Below are 13,709 nucleotides of genomic sequence, written 5' to 3' on the forward strand. Positions count from 1 at the left end.
GGAGATGGGACAACTTCCCTATGAAGAAAGGCTGAAACGGCTTGGGCTCTTCAGCTTGGAGAAAAGACAGCTGAGAGGAGATATGATAGAGGTATATAAAATACTGAGTGGAGTGGAACAGGTAGACGTGAATTGCTTGTTTACTCTTTCCAAAAATACTAGGACTAGGGGGCACGCAATAAAGCTACAAAGTAGTACATTTAAAACAATTCAGAGAAAATATTTCTTCACTCAACGTGTAATTAAATTCTGGAATTAGTTGCCTGAGAATGTGGTAAACGCAGTTAGCTTAGAGGAGTTTAAAAAAGTTTTGCTTCCTAAAAGAAAAGTCCATAAGCCATTATTAAAATGGACTTGGGAAAATCCACTGCTTATTTCTGGGATAAGCAGCATAAAATGTATTGTACTGTTTTGAGATCTTGCCAGGTACTTGTGACCTGGATTGGCTACTGTTGGGAACAGAATACTGGGCTTGATGGACCTTCAGTCTGTCCCAATATGGCAACACTTATGTGTAATACATTTAGTTCATATTTCAGCACCTAAATCTATGTGCATCCATTTACATCAACTTGTATAAATCCCTGTGCATAGATTTAGGCGCACTAGGCCATATTCTATAACTAGGTGCGTTAACTTTGGAATGCCCATGTAATTCCCATTTCCACGCCCATAACCTCGCCCCTTTTTGACCTGCATGTGTTAGATGTTCAGTGCACATCATTAAAGAATACACTTAGTAAGTTGTGTGCCTAAATTCTAATCATTGCCAATTAGTGCTCATTATTCCTAGTTAAATGCTTTATCAGGGCTCATTAGCTTGTGAAATTACCTGCACTGTTATGGAATCTGTGCCAATTTTGGCGCCGATGTTTAGGCATGCTATATAGAATCCGGGGGTAACTCAGTAATTTAAACTGGCCAAAGGTAGGACTGATTTCCAGGTTTTGGCTTTGGTGTTTTTCTTGCCTGAAATTCAGCAGCACTATCCAGTTAAATGTCACTGAATACCAGCAGATAACCCAGCACAGGTAATTTAACTGGGTAGGAGCTTGTTTACTCTTTCCAAAAATACTAAGACTAGGGGGCACTTAATTGGCTAACCGGCGATATATTCCTGGTTTTCACCTAGGAGATAACCGTCTATATCGTTCAATATAGCCGGTATATCTTTAGTCGGTTTATAGATTAACAACTATTTTTGAATATCAACGTTAACTTTAAGGCTAAAATACACCGGATATTCAATGCTAGTCACCGGAAATGGTCTGGCATTGAATATACAGGTTGACTGCTTACCACGGGAGTTAGCTGGGCTCTCTCCCACTGTCTGAGTAACTGCCGCAATGTGATTAAACCCAAAGTAGTCATATGAAAAATATTCAATTATACCATAAAATGTTTTTGCTTTTTGTAGAGAAAAGGAGGAGGAATGAGAATAAATGGGTGCCAATGTTCCAAGACTACTCAGCCCAGGATAGCAGCAGCAGCAAAAGAAATTACATCCTATATGTGCACAACTGGTAAAAGTGAACACAAAGTTTGTGTTGATTTGCGAGTTCACTGTAGAGGGGCCAACGACAATTGCATGTCAGTGCAAGACGCAGAGGAAATGTTACAGTGCATGCAATCAGTGGGACACAGCCTGATGATGGTAGAGGAAGATGCAGGAACAAGTGGAGAATGAGGAACTCTGTGGTCTGGCCACATTGGATCAGCTTCTTTTGCATTGAGACTAGTGGTTCATCATGTGTTTGGAGTATAAAACTGATGTTTACTGTGGGGCTTTAGAGACCTGGAAAAGCATGAAGGAAGTGGACACCCAACATTGAAGAAGAATATTTTAGAGAGAGAGTGAGAGATTTTATGGATACCCAAGAAATCATAGAAACGTGATGGCAGATAAAGGCCAAATGGCCCATCCAGTCTGCTCATCCTCTGTAACCACCAACTCTTCCTTTTCCTAAGCAGTGGCGTAGGAAGGGCGGGGCGGTGGGGGCGGTCCACCCCGGGTGTCAGCAGATGGGGGGGGTGCTCCGGACAGCCCTTGTCTCCTGCCCCCTTCATTTTTTTTTTAATCCATTGCAGCGATGCAGGCAGCGCTTCGCGTCTGCCCTGCGTGTGCTGTGAAGATAGAAAATCACCTCGTTAGCGTCGGGCCTTCCCCCGTTGTGTCCCGCCCTCGAGGAAATAGGAAGTTATCTCAGAAGAGGGCGGGACACAACGGGGGAAGGCCCGACGCTAACGAGGTGATTTGATTTTCTATTTTCACAGCACACGCAGGGCAGACGCGAAGCGCTGCCTGCGTCGCTGCAATGGATTAAAAAAAAAACGAAGGGTGATGGCAGGAGACAGGGCTCTGTCGGCTCTCCACGAGGGGGGACAGGGACGGGACCGGGTCGGGGGGGATCAGATGGGAGAGGGGGAGCTCAGAGGGGAGAAGGGGAGTGCTCAGAGGGGAGAAGGGGTGGGGGAGCTCAGATGGGAGAAGGGGTGGGGCTGTTCAGAGGGGAGAAGGGGATTGGGAAGGGGTGGGGGAGCCCAGAGGGGTGTTCAGAGGGGAGAAGTTGATTGGGGAGGGTGGGGGAGCTCAGAGGTGAGAAGGGGAAGGTGGGGGAGCCCAGAGGGGAGAAGGGGATTGGGGAGGGAGGGTGGGTGAGCCCAGAGGGTTTCTCAGATGGGTGCTCGGAGGGGAGAAGGGAATTGGGGAGGGGTGGGGGTGCTCCGAGGGGAGTGCTCAGATGGGAAGAAGGGGATTGGGGAGGTGTGGGGGTGCTCAGAGGGGAGTGCTCAGATGGGAGAAGAGGTCTGAAGCTGGAACTGGGGTCTGACAAGGGGCAGGAGGGAAAATGGGTCCATGCCTGGGGCAGGTGGGAGAATGGGTCTGGGGCTGAAAAGTGGGGATGCAAGGCATGTGGTGGATGAAGGGGGCTGGAACTGGGGGCTGAAAAGGGGACAGGGAGAAGTGGCTGGGGGCTGAAGCTCGGGACTAATGGAAGAAAAGGGCTGGGGACTGGTGGGATAGTGGGGCTGAAAAGGGGGGCAGGTGGGAGATGTGGGCTGGGGCTGGAACCAGGGGCAGGTGGAATAAGGGGGCTGGAACTGGGGGCTGAAAAGAGGGGGCAGAGAGAGAGGGGACATACCCTGGATGGAAGGGGGGAGTGTGAGGGAGGGCAGACCCTGGATGGATAGATGGGAGAGGGAGGGCAGACAGATTGAAGGGGCAGAGAGAAAGGGCAGATGGTGGGTGGAAGGGGGAGAGAGAAAGAGGGCAGACTAGGGCAAATGGTGGATGGAAGGGGCAGAGATAGAGGGCAGATGTGGATGGAAGGGAGAGAGAGAGAGAGATGGCAGCAGTGGCGTAGCCAGACTGCCAATTTTGGATGGGCCTGAACCTAAAGTGGGTGGGCACAAAATTGTCTCTCTATTCCCCCTTCCCCAGCAAAATTTAGTCACACTAATCAGATGTATTTGTCACATAGGGGTAAAGTGCTGCTTTTCAGTGCATCAGGTTTCAGAAAATTTATTTAAAAGCCTAACACCCTTTTCAATGAGCTTTCAGAGGCCAAAACCTCCTGCCTCAGGTCAGCATAACGCTGGTATCCTCTCCTGACCTAAGGAAGGAAGTATTGGTCTCTGAAACTTTATTAACACAGGTACTATATTACTTTATCCTAAATTAAAATAAAATTATTTTCTTTACCTTTGTTGTATGGCCATTTACTTTTTCTCATTGTGTTGCTCCCAGTCTCTAGATTCTGCTTTCCTTCGTCTTTCTCTTGCCAGGGTTTCCTGTCCATTCACCACCTATGGCTTTTCATCTTTTCCTCACCATTGTTCTCCACATGCCCCTTCCTCTTATTCTTCAGTCTTTCCCTACTCTGTCCTCTCCCTCTTTCCATCCAGCAGCTCCCCTCTTTCTTTTGCATCCGGGGTCTCCTTTTTCTCCCTACCCTTCCATCCAGTGTCTTCCCTCTTTCTCTCCTCATCCTTCCACCCATCTACCCTCTCTCCTGATCCTTCCATCTAGTGTCTCTATCTCTCTACCCTTTTCTATTGTGAGCACTCTGGAGGGCTGGTACGAGGGAGAGGGGATAGTGGTTCTTTCAGCCGGCATCATCCCCGGTCATTCAGCCCAGCTAGGAGAGCAGGGCGCCCTCTAGGGATCAAACTGCCAGGGAAAGCTGTAATGCAGGAGAAAAACTACACTCCCCAGAAGCCAGTGCAGGGTCAGCTGAACTCTCAGGAGGGGGAGGGTGGAATGACTGATTGGGAGATGAGGTCTGATCCTGGAGATGGGGAACAGCTGGTGGAGCTTGGGGAGGAGGAGGAGATGGAGTGGAATAAAGCAGAGGTAGAAGGAGAAGGTAAGGGGGGAATGTATGGAGGTGGGTGGTTTGGCTCTAACCCGTGCAGACAGGGTGAGAGCTTTTGTGGCCTCAGCATTGCCCCGGTTGTGGAGTTGGGGGAAGCTGGGAGCAAAGCAGTGGGGGAGCAACTGGAAAGCACAACTTGCTACCATATTGGCTGTTCCCAAGAGGTAGTGCTGTGGAAGGGGGACCTGGTTACAAAGTGGTGGCAGTGGTGGGATGATCTGAACAACCCGCCGGATAAAGAAGCGTCTATTACTCCGAGTTCCGGTAAGCATATACGGGACTCGGGTAACCAGGAGGAGGGGGATATAGAGGGCCAGAGTGGTGGTAATACCGCACTTGGAGAGTGTTCTTTGTCTTTCCCTTTCTCACAGGTACCAGTGGCTAAGACGACATGGAGTCGAAGGAGCTGCTGTCTTTTATGGCCCACCAGTTCCAAAAGCAGCAGGAAATGGCTCAGAGACTTCTAGAGGATTCCTTGGCTGCTTCTCGAGCACAGATACAACCGGTGCTGGAGGTGGTGCAGGAATTGTTACGGGCAGTACCCCTACCGAGGAAGGAGAGTACTTCGTTGGAGGCTACAGCTACTGGAGCTGTGCCTGGAAGCATGGAGCCTGGACGAGTTAATTGGTTGCCTTGGGGCAAATTAACAGAGCAGGACGACATTGAGGATTATCTGGGGACTTTTGAGAGGGTAGCATTGGCGGCTGCCTGGCCTCAAGAGCAATGGACCATTAGACTGGCTCCTGCCCTGTCGGGGGAAGCCCTGGCAGCTTTTCGGAGCCTGCTGCCAGGGGACGTGGTGGATTATCAGAAGCTGAAAACGGCTATTTTGGACCGGTATGGGGTAAGCAGACAAACTTATCGCAGGCGCTTTCGGAGTTGGAGGTGGAGGGAGGGGGAGACTCCGAAGGCCTTGGCTCAGAAGCTGATGGACTTGGCTACCAAATGGCTAGAGCCTGATAAGAGGGCAGTGACTCAGTTGATGCAGGATCTGGTGCTGGAGCGGTTTTTAGAGGCTCTACCGGACAGTATCAGGGTTAATTTGATCAGGAAGGGATGTGAGACTCTGGAAGAAGCTATCAAAGGCTTTGAATACTTCCTGGAGTCACAATACTCAGGGGGGGGAGAGGGGGTCTGGCGGGGTGGTCGGGGTAAAATGTTCAAAGGATCTGGGTGGAGGGAGGACGGTCCTAAGGAGCATGATAGAATGTGCTACCGATGTGGGAAGTCGGGACATGTGAGGAGGGATTGTAGGGCCAGGTTGGGGCTCATATCTCAGGTAACCCCCTCTAAGGAACCCCAGTTTACGCATTGGGTTAAGATAGGAGGGGTCCCGGTGGAAGGACTTTTAGACTCAGGAGCGGACCAGACAATGTGCTCCCAGAAGTTGTGGGGGCAGATTGCCCGGAAAGGGGGTCAGCAGGGTAGGAAGAGAGACCGGTCCGTGGCTATTCAGTGCATACACGGGGCCTTCTCAAGGTATCCGGTCCGGCTAGTAGACATACAGGACCAGGAGGGCCTTCAGTGGGTGTGGGTGGCTGTACTTCCTAGGCTACCTCAGGATCTCATTTTAGGACGGGATTGGGCTCCATTCACATACTGCCTTGGTGGTAAGCAAGCCTTGGTATCTACCCGGGCCCAGGGGAGGCAGGAGAAGGAGCAGGAACTGTCCCTGGCACAAGTATTTCCATTCCAGGGAGAGGTTATGGGGCGGCCGGGGAAGACCAGGAAAGGCTCTCAGCAAAAGAAACGAGGTCAGGAGCAAAGGCGGCAGCATTGTCAAGAGCTCCTTCATCAGGGGAGGTTCCCAGGGGATACGGAACAGGTGTTAGAGAGATTCCCTGATTTTTCCAAAGAGCAAAAAGATGACCAGACATTGCAGTATGCGTGGGAGCGGGTAGATCAAGAGGGAGAAACCAGCTTCCCTCGGTTTGTTAGTGACAAGGGGTTGCTATATCGGCTGTCCTGTTTAGCAGGAGGGAAGGAACCTCAGAAACAGTTAGTAGTACCGAGGGGGTTTAGGGACCTGGTGTTACGGGTATCTCATGATCATATCTTAGGGGGTCACAAGGGGGTTCAGAATACTCTCCGGCAGGTATTAAACAGATTTTACTGGCCTGGGGTGTATAAAGAGGTGGAACAATTTTGCAGCTCCTGTAGTCAGTGTCAGAGGGTATCAGAGCAAACACCGAACAGAGTGCCCCTACGACCCCTTCCCCGTATAGGGACTCCTATTACCCGTATGGCAATGGATATGATCGGGCCCATTGATAAGTCCCGAAGGGGGTATTCCTATATTCTAGTGATCATGGATATGGCCACAAGGTATCCCTGGGCCGTGCCGCTTCGTACCACCTCAGCGAAAGTTATTGCGGCCCAGCTAATTCGGATCTTTTGTGAGGTGGGGTTTCCTAGGGAAATGATTACCGACCGGGGGACCAATTTCATGTCACGAACCCTGGCCCAGGTGTGGGAGGCTTTCGGGATACAGCATATTCGGACCGCAGCTTACCATCCTCAGACTAATGGCCTGGTGGAGAGATTCAATAAAACCTTGAAAATGTTGTTGAGGAAAGGGTTAGGTTCCTCCCATGAGGAATGGGATCTATTGTTACCATTTGTTTTGTATGTGTGTAGGGAGAATGTTCAGGCCTCTCTGGGCGTATCACCATTTGAATTGATGTATGGGAGATCACCCCGGGGAGTGTTGGATGTGTTAAGGGAGCAGTGGGTTCCTCCGGAAGAGGAGGATCGGGATGTAGTGAACTATCTAGTGAAGCTGAAGGAACGGTTGCATAAATTGAGCCGCGGGGCTCAGCAACACTGGGAGAGGAGTCAGGATTATCAGAAAGCCTATTATGACCGGAAAGGGGAGGAGAGGGCATTGGAGGTGGGGGACAAAGTCTTGATCATGGTTTCAGACTCACCTCATAAGTTCACGGGACGCTGGAGGGGTCCTGCTGTCATAGAAAAGAAGTTAGGTCCAGTCACCTACTTAGTAAGGAATGAGCAAGGCCGGGGGCAGACCTATCATATTAATGTGCTTAAACCTTGGCAGGAGAGAAGGGGACTATTTGGTCAGTCTAGGATAGAAGCTGAGGAAGAATTAGGACCACAGATCACGGAGATATTTAAGGCAGGAGAACCGCAGATTGCGACTACATTGCCAGGGAGTCAGCAGAAAGAGGTTCAGGCACTTGTGGAGGAGTTTCGGGATGTCCTGACTCCTTGCCCAGGGGAAACCCACCTTATCATGCATGATATCATCTCGGAGCCAGGCCGGGTGGTCAGACAGAGACCTTACCGTCTCTCACCCCCAAAGAAACAAGAGGTGGTCCGACAGGTACAGGAGATGCTGGATTTTGGGGTCATTGAGGAATCTGTCAGTCCATGGTCAAGTCCTGTGGTGTTAGTGCCCAAGTCCGATGGTACGTGGCGGTTTTGCATCGACTTTAGACAAGTTAATGCGCTGTCAGATTCTGATGCCTATCCGATGCCACGTATCGATGAACTATTGGATCGGTTGGGTACTGCCCGATATCTGTCCACCCTGGACTTGACCAAAGGGTATTGGCAGATCCCTCTGACTCAGGAGGCCAAGCCTAAGACAGCCTTTTCTACACCCATGGGGCTCTATCAATTTAAACGCATGCCGTTTGGTCTTAATTCCGCAGCAGCTTCCTGCCAGCGGTTGTTAGATCAGGTTTTAAGACCACATCAGCAATATGCGGCGGCTTACCTGGACGATGTTATCATTCAGAGTGAGGATTGGCCCTCTCATATGATAAGAGTGAGGGCGGTATTAGAGGCTTTCCGTCAAGCAGGTTTGACTTTGAACCCTCAAAAGTGTTGCTTTGGGCAGGAGAAGGTTAAATATCTGGGATACCGGGTGGGGAATGGTCAGATAACTCCGCTCTGGGATAAGGTAGCGAGTATCCGGGACTTTCCCTGCCCCAAAAATAAGAAACAGTTAAGGAGCTTTTTGGGCCTAGTGGGGTACTATAGGAGGTTCATACCCCACTTTGCCTCCATTGCTACACCCCTCACTAATAAACTTCAGAAGGGGTCCCCCAACAGTCTACGATGGGAGGAGGGAGGGCTTCGGGTGTTCAATGAATTGAGATTGGCCCTGTGTCAGGAACCCCTGCTGAGAGCCGTGGATTTTGATAAGCCCTTTGTACTGCAAGCTGATGCCTCGGGGGTAGGTTTGGGGGCTGTGTTGTCTCAGGTACACGAGGGACAGGAACATCCCCTGATGTATCTGAGCCGGAAACTGCTCCCCCATGAGGTCCGGTACTCGACCATAGAGAGAGAATGTTTAGCGATAAAATGGGCAGTGCAGATGTGCCATTACTATTTAGATGGGCGTAAATTTACTCTGGTTACTGATCATGCGCCTTTGAGGTGGTTAGGCCAGATGAAAAATAGTAATGGTCGTCTCACAAGGTGGTATCTGGCTTTACAGCCCTATCAATTCAAGGTGGAGCATAGATCAGGCAAATTTCTGACAAACGCGGATGTTCTTTCTCGAATTGCCAGTACAGGACAGGAGAAGACTGGCAATCGTTTGAGCCGGGGGGTGTGTGAGCACTCTGGAGGGCTGGTACGAGGGAGAGGGGATAGTGGTTCTTTCAGCCAGCATCATCCCCGGTCATTCAGCCCAGCTAGGAGAGCAGGGCGCCCTCTAGGGATCAAACTGCCAGGGAAAGCTGTAATGCAGGAGAAAAACTACACTCCCCAGAAGCCAGTGCAGGGTCAGCTGAACTCTCAGGAGGGGGAGGGTGGAATGACTGATTGGGAGATGAGGTCTGATCCTGGAGATGGGGAACAGCTGGTGGAGCTTGGGGAGGAGGAGGAGATGGAGTGGAATAAAGCAGAGGTAGAAGGAGAAGGTAAGGGGGGAATGTATGGAGGTGGGTGGTTTGGCTCTAACCCGTGCAGACAGGGTGAGAGCTTTTGTGGCCTCAGCATTGCCCCGGTTGTGGAGTTGGGGGAAGCTGGGAGCAAAGCAGTGGGGGAGCAACTGGAAAGCACAACTTGCTACCATATTGGCTGTTCCCAAGAGGTAGTGCTGTGGAAGGGGGACCTGGTTACACTATTCAGTCTCCCCTCTCTCTCTCTCCACATCCTTCCAGTCTCTCCCCTTTCTCTCTGCATCCTTCCATCCATCTCCCCTCTTTCTCTCCCTATCCTCCCATGTCCAGCGGCTCTATCCCTTCCCTCCTGTCCCTTCTTCCTCTCCCTCCCATGTCCCAGCGGCTCTCTCCCTTCCCTCCAGTCCCTTTTTCCTCTCCCTCCCATGTCCCAGCGGCTCTCTCCCTTCCCTCCAGTCTCTTCTTCCTCTCCATCCCATGTCCCAGCGGCTCTTTCCCTTCCCTCCAGTCCCTTCTTCCTCTCCCTCCCATGTCCAGTAGCTCTCTCCCTTCCCTCCAGTCCCTTCTTCCTCTCCCTCCCATGTCCCAGCGGCTCTCTCCCTTCCCTCCAGTCCCTTCTTCCTCTCCCTCCCATGTCCCAGAGGCTCTCTCCCTTCCCTCCAGTCCCTTCTTCCTCTCCCTCCCATGTCCCAGAAGCTCTCTCCCTTCCCTCCAGTCCCTTCTCCCTCTCCCTCCCATGTCCCAGAAGCTCTCTCCCTTCCCTCCAGTCCCTTCTTCCTCTCCCTCCCATGTCCCAGAAGCTCTCTCCCTTCCCTCCAGTCCCTTCTTCCTCTCCCTCCCATGTCCCAGCAGCTCTCTCCCTTCCCTCCAGTCCCTTCTTCCTCTCCCTCCCATATCCAGCAGCTCTCTCCCTTCCTTCCAGTCCCTTCTTCCTCTCCCTCCCATATCCAGTAGCTCTCTCCCTTCCCTCCAGTCCCTTCTTCCTCTCCCTCCCATATCCAGTAGCTCTCTCCCTTCCCTCCAGTCCCTTCTTCCTCTCCCTCCCATATCCAGTAGCTCTCTCCCTTCCTTCCAGTCCCTTCGTCCTCTCCCTCCCATGTCCCAGCAACTCTCTCCCTTCCCTCCAGCCCCTTCCTCCTCTCCCTCCCATGTCCCAGCAGCTCAGCCATTTTTCCTCCAGGTCCGCCCATCCGCATCCTTCGTGCTGTCTATATCCCTTTTGTCCCACGGAGGCAGCGCTTCCTTCCTGCCCTGTCTTCTCCCGAAGCTCCGCTGCATCGGTCCCTCCCTGCAAGTAGAATCCTCCTTCGCCGGTTGCGCTGCGCTGCCATGCACATGGAGCTTCGCTCCTCCCCCTGCCGCGTTCATCCGGCCCTAAACAGGAAGTACATCACAGAGGGCCAGATAAACGCGGCAGGGGGAGGAGCGTAGCTGCGTGTGCAATTGCATGGCAGCGCAGCGCAGCGCGACCGGCGAAGGAGGATTCTACTTGCAGGGAGGGACCGATGCAGCGGAGCTTCGGGAGAAGACAGGGCAGGAAGGAAGCGCTGCCTCCGTGGGACAAAAGGGAGACAGCAATGCGGATGGGCGGGCCTGGAGGGAAAATGGGTGGGCCTGGGCCCGTCCAGGCCCACCCGTGGCTACGCCCCTGGATGGCAGACTGGGGCAGATGGTGGATGGAAGGGGCAGAAATAGAGGGCAGATATGGATGGAAGGGAGAGAGAGGGCAGACAGTGGATGGAAGGGGCAGAGAGAGAGGGCAGACAGTGGATGGAAGGGACATTAGAGAGGGCAGACACTGGATGGCAGAGAGAGAGAGAGCGAAGACAGATGCTGGATGGAAGGAAGACTGAAAAGAAGATGAGGAAAGCAGAAACGAGAGACAACAAACTGTAAATAAAATACATATTTTTATTTTTTTGCTTTAACACGTAAATAAGGTAATCTTTTTATTGGACTAATTTTAATACATTTTGACTTAACTTTCAGTGAACAAAACCCCCTTCCTCAGGTCAGGATAGGGTACTGTAACAGCACTATACTGTATTGACCTGAGGAAGGAGATTTTGGCCCCTGGAAGCTAAATGTATTAGTCCAATAAAATGGTATTTTATTTTCTGTATTTGTTTTATTTCTATTTGTTAATTTGTAAAGTGGTGATTGGTATTTGTTAGTTTTTTCAAATTTACATCTGCTGTCTTTATATTTTGCACAGTACTAGGGGATATTTTCTGTATCTTTGGTGTTGCATTGTATATAGAGTCTGGCATCGGGGGTTCAGTTTAATTTTTGTCTAAATAGAAAGTTTATTATTACTTATTCTATAGTGGATTAGGGTGTATCTGTGTTTGTGAAAAAGACATGGCTTTTGGTTGGCATTGACTGTGCAGGATTGACGATCTGTACTATTCTGTCTGTTTTCGTTTTACAATAAGTGAATTGATGTTCTAGTGTTCACTGTAGTGTTTAAGATGCTTTCCTTTTCCTTGTCTGACTCGTACAAATTACTGCTTATGGTATGGTACAATTGCTCTATATATAGGTCCTGAGTGTTTTGTATTCTCGGTATGCCTTGTACTAGATTTGGGGGGGAGAGGGTGTTAAAAAATGACCGGCCCCGGGTGTCAACTACCCTAGCTACGCCACTGTTCCTAAGGGATCTCACATGCTTGTCCATCGCTTTCATAAATTCTGACAGTCCTCATCTCCATGACCTCCACTGAGAGGCCATTCCACACTTCCAACACCCTTTCCATTTGGGCACATCTCAGACGATGGGTAGGAAGCATCTATGTGAGTATAGAGACTTCACTGCATCCTGCAATTACAGACTATCACTTCTTTCTGAAAATAACATTCCTCCATCAAAGGATAATACCTTCCATGGTGCAAAATCCAAAGCACTCTCACGTTCTCCACTCCACAGGGTGGTATTTTCTGAACTAGAAGTGATCATGTCTTGTAGTGCATGTGCTAGGCTGTACACAGCATTGTAGATATTATAGGTGCTCCCAAGGATTGCAATGTCACAGTGTGAGACATAGTTAGATGTTTCATCACTACTGCAGGATCTTTGGATGCTCTTGGGACATCGGTTGTTACAAAGGTCCTTCCACCATGCCTCTGTCAATGAATCACTTGAAAATAAAGCAGGATTCACCTCACGAACAAATTTATGAAAGCTTGGAATATTTTTCTTTCCCACAGTGAAAGCTAACGTGTTATTCCTTTCAACACTGTATGAGGGTAAGGCAAATAACCTTTCAGCTGTGGTGATCCAGACCTTTCCAGGTGCTTCCCAAATGCGTGTATTTCTTACAAGCTTTGTGTGGTATTTATTACAATATAAAATAATCACTTTAATTGAAGATGTAATAATGGTGTTGTAAATATTAGCTATATTTTGAAGCATGAGTGAACTGGACTGACGGAAGGTTTCTATGAATTCAATGCAACCTCCACTCTGCTCAATCCCTTCTCTCAGGATCTGCACAGCCCTCATGCTGTTTTCATCACTGCACGCAATGACACCAACCCAGGTCCAGCCAAAATGCTTCAATAATTTGACTATCCCAGCACAAAGGTGCAGTTCACTGGGGACAGTCCGGTAGAAATAAGGAAACTTAACTGTGTCGCTCATGACTAGATTCCCTGAGATGTAACTGATCTGTTGAAAATAAAAGATTGAATTCATCACAATCTTAGTTATAAGATTATATTTCAGTCACATATCAAATATTTAGAACATAAATATACTCTACAGAATAGAGGAGAAAATATATTGTATGACAAAGCCAATTGGTATGAAGTATCAGAAAAGCAGTACTGGATGGTGGATGCGTGGAATGGCCTCCCTGTGGAGGTCGTGGAGACGAAGACTGTGTCAGAGTTTAAGAAGGCGTGTGACAGACTCGTGGGATCTCTTAGGAGAAAGAGTTAGTGGTTACTGAGGATATGCAGACTAGGTGGTCCATACGGCCCTTATCTACAGTTATGTTTCTATGTTTCTTAAGGCAAATAAAGGGATATTGCCCTGTGTGTACCATAGATGGTCCCAGAAACAGGAAGTTACTTAAGAGCTGATGTAACTTCTTGTAGCTGTGGTGCACACAGCAGTAGTTTGCTTACCAAATTCTTAAAGCAATGCGTTAAGTTTTGCTGAATGAAACAAACCAAACTATCAAATAGCTCGACTTAAACTTACTGGAAATAAAAAAGGTGAATTCCCCTAACTGAATCCAAGCCAAAAAGAGAATAAATTAAACAGCCTTGCAACCTTTTCTGGCAGACAAGATGCTGACTGAAGATTTTGTTCCAGGGAACAGCAGCTGCCAAGGTGTAACTTACAGTTTCTGGGACTGACAGAGCCAGCAGTGGAATGCACAGAGCAGTGCCCATGTGCCTTCCTTCAATTTGCTGGTGCAGCTGGCAAAGGAACCGGGGACAAAGTATGTGAATC

The 13,709-nt window shown here is 49.6% G+C and overlaps 1 protein-coding gene across 1 annotated transcript in view; it reads right to left on the reverse strand.

Moving 5' to 3' along the window:
• Window positions 1-12,911, reverse strand: part of LOC115464743 (vomeronasal type-2 receptor 26-like) — a 36,126-nt gene extending 23,215 nt beyond the window's left edge. The window contains exon 1 of the mRNA XM_030195098.1: window positions 12,129-12,911. Coding sequence (XP_030050958.1) covers window positions 12,129-12,890 — 762 coding nt within the window. The 5' untranslated portion in view covers window positions 12,891-12,911. The remainder of the gene's footprint in view (window positions 1-12,128) is intronic.
• Between the last annotated feature and the right edge of the window lie 798 nt (window positions 12,912-13,709).

This window comes from Microcaecilia unicolor, chromosome 3 (genome assembly GCF_901765095.1).
Source record: "Microcaecilia unicolor chromosome 3, aMicUni1.1, whole genome shotgun sequence".
NCBI lineage: Eukaryota > Metazoa > Chordata > Amphibia > Gymnophiona > Siphonopidae > Microcaecilia > Microcaecilia unicolor.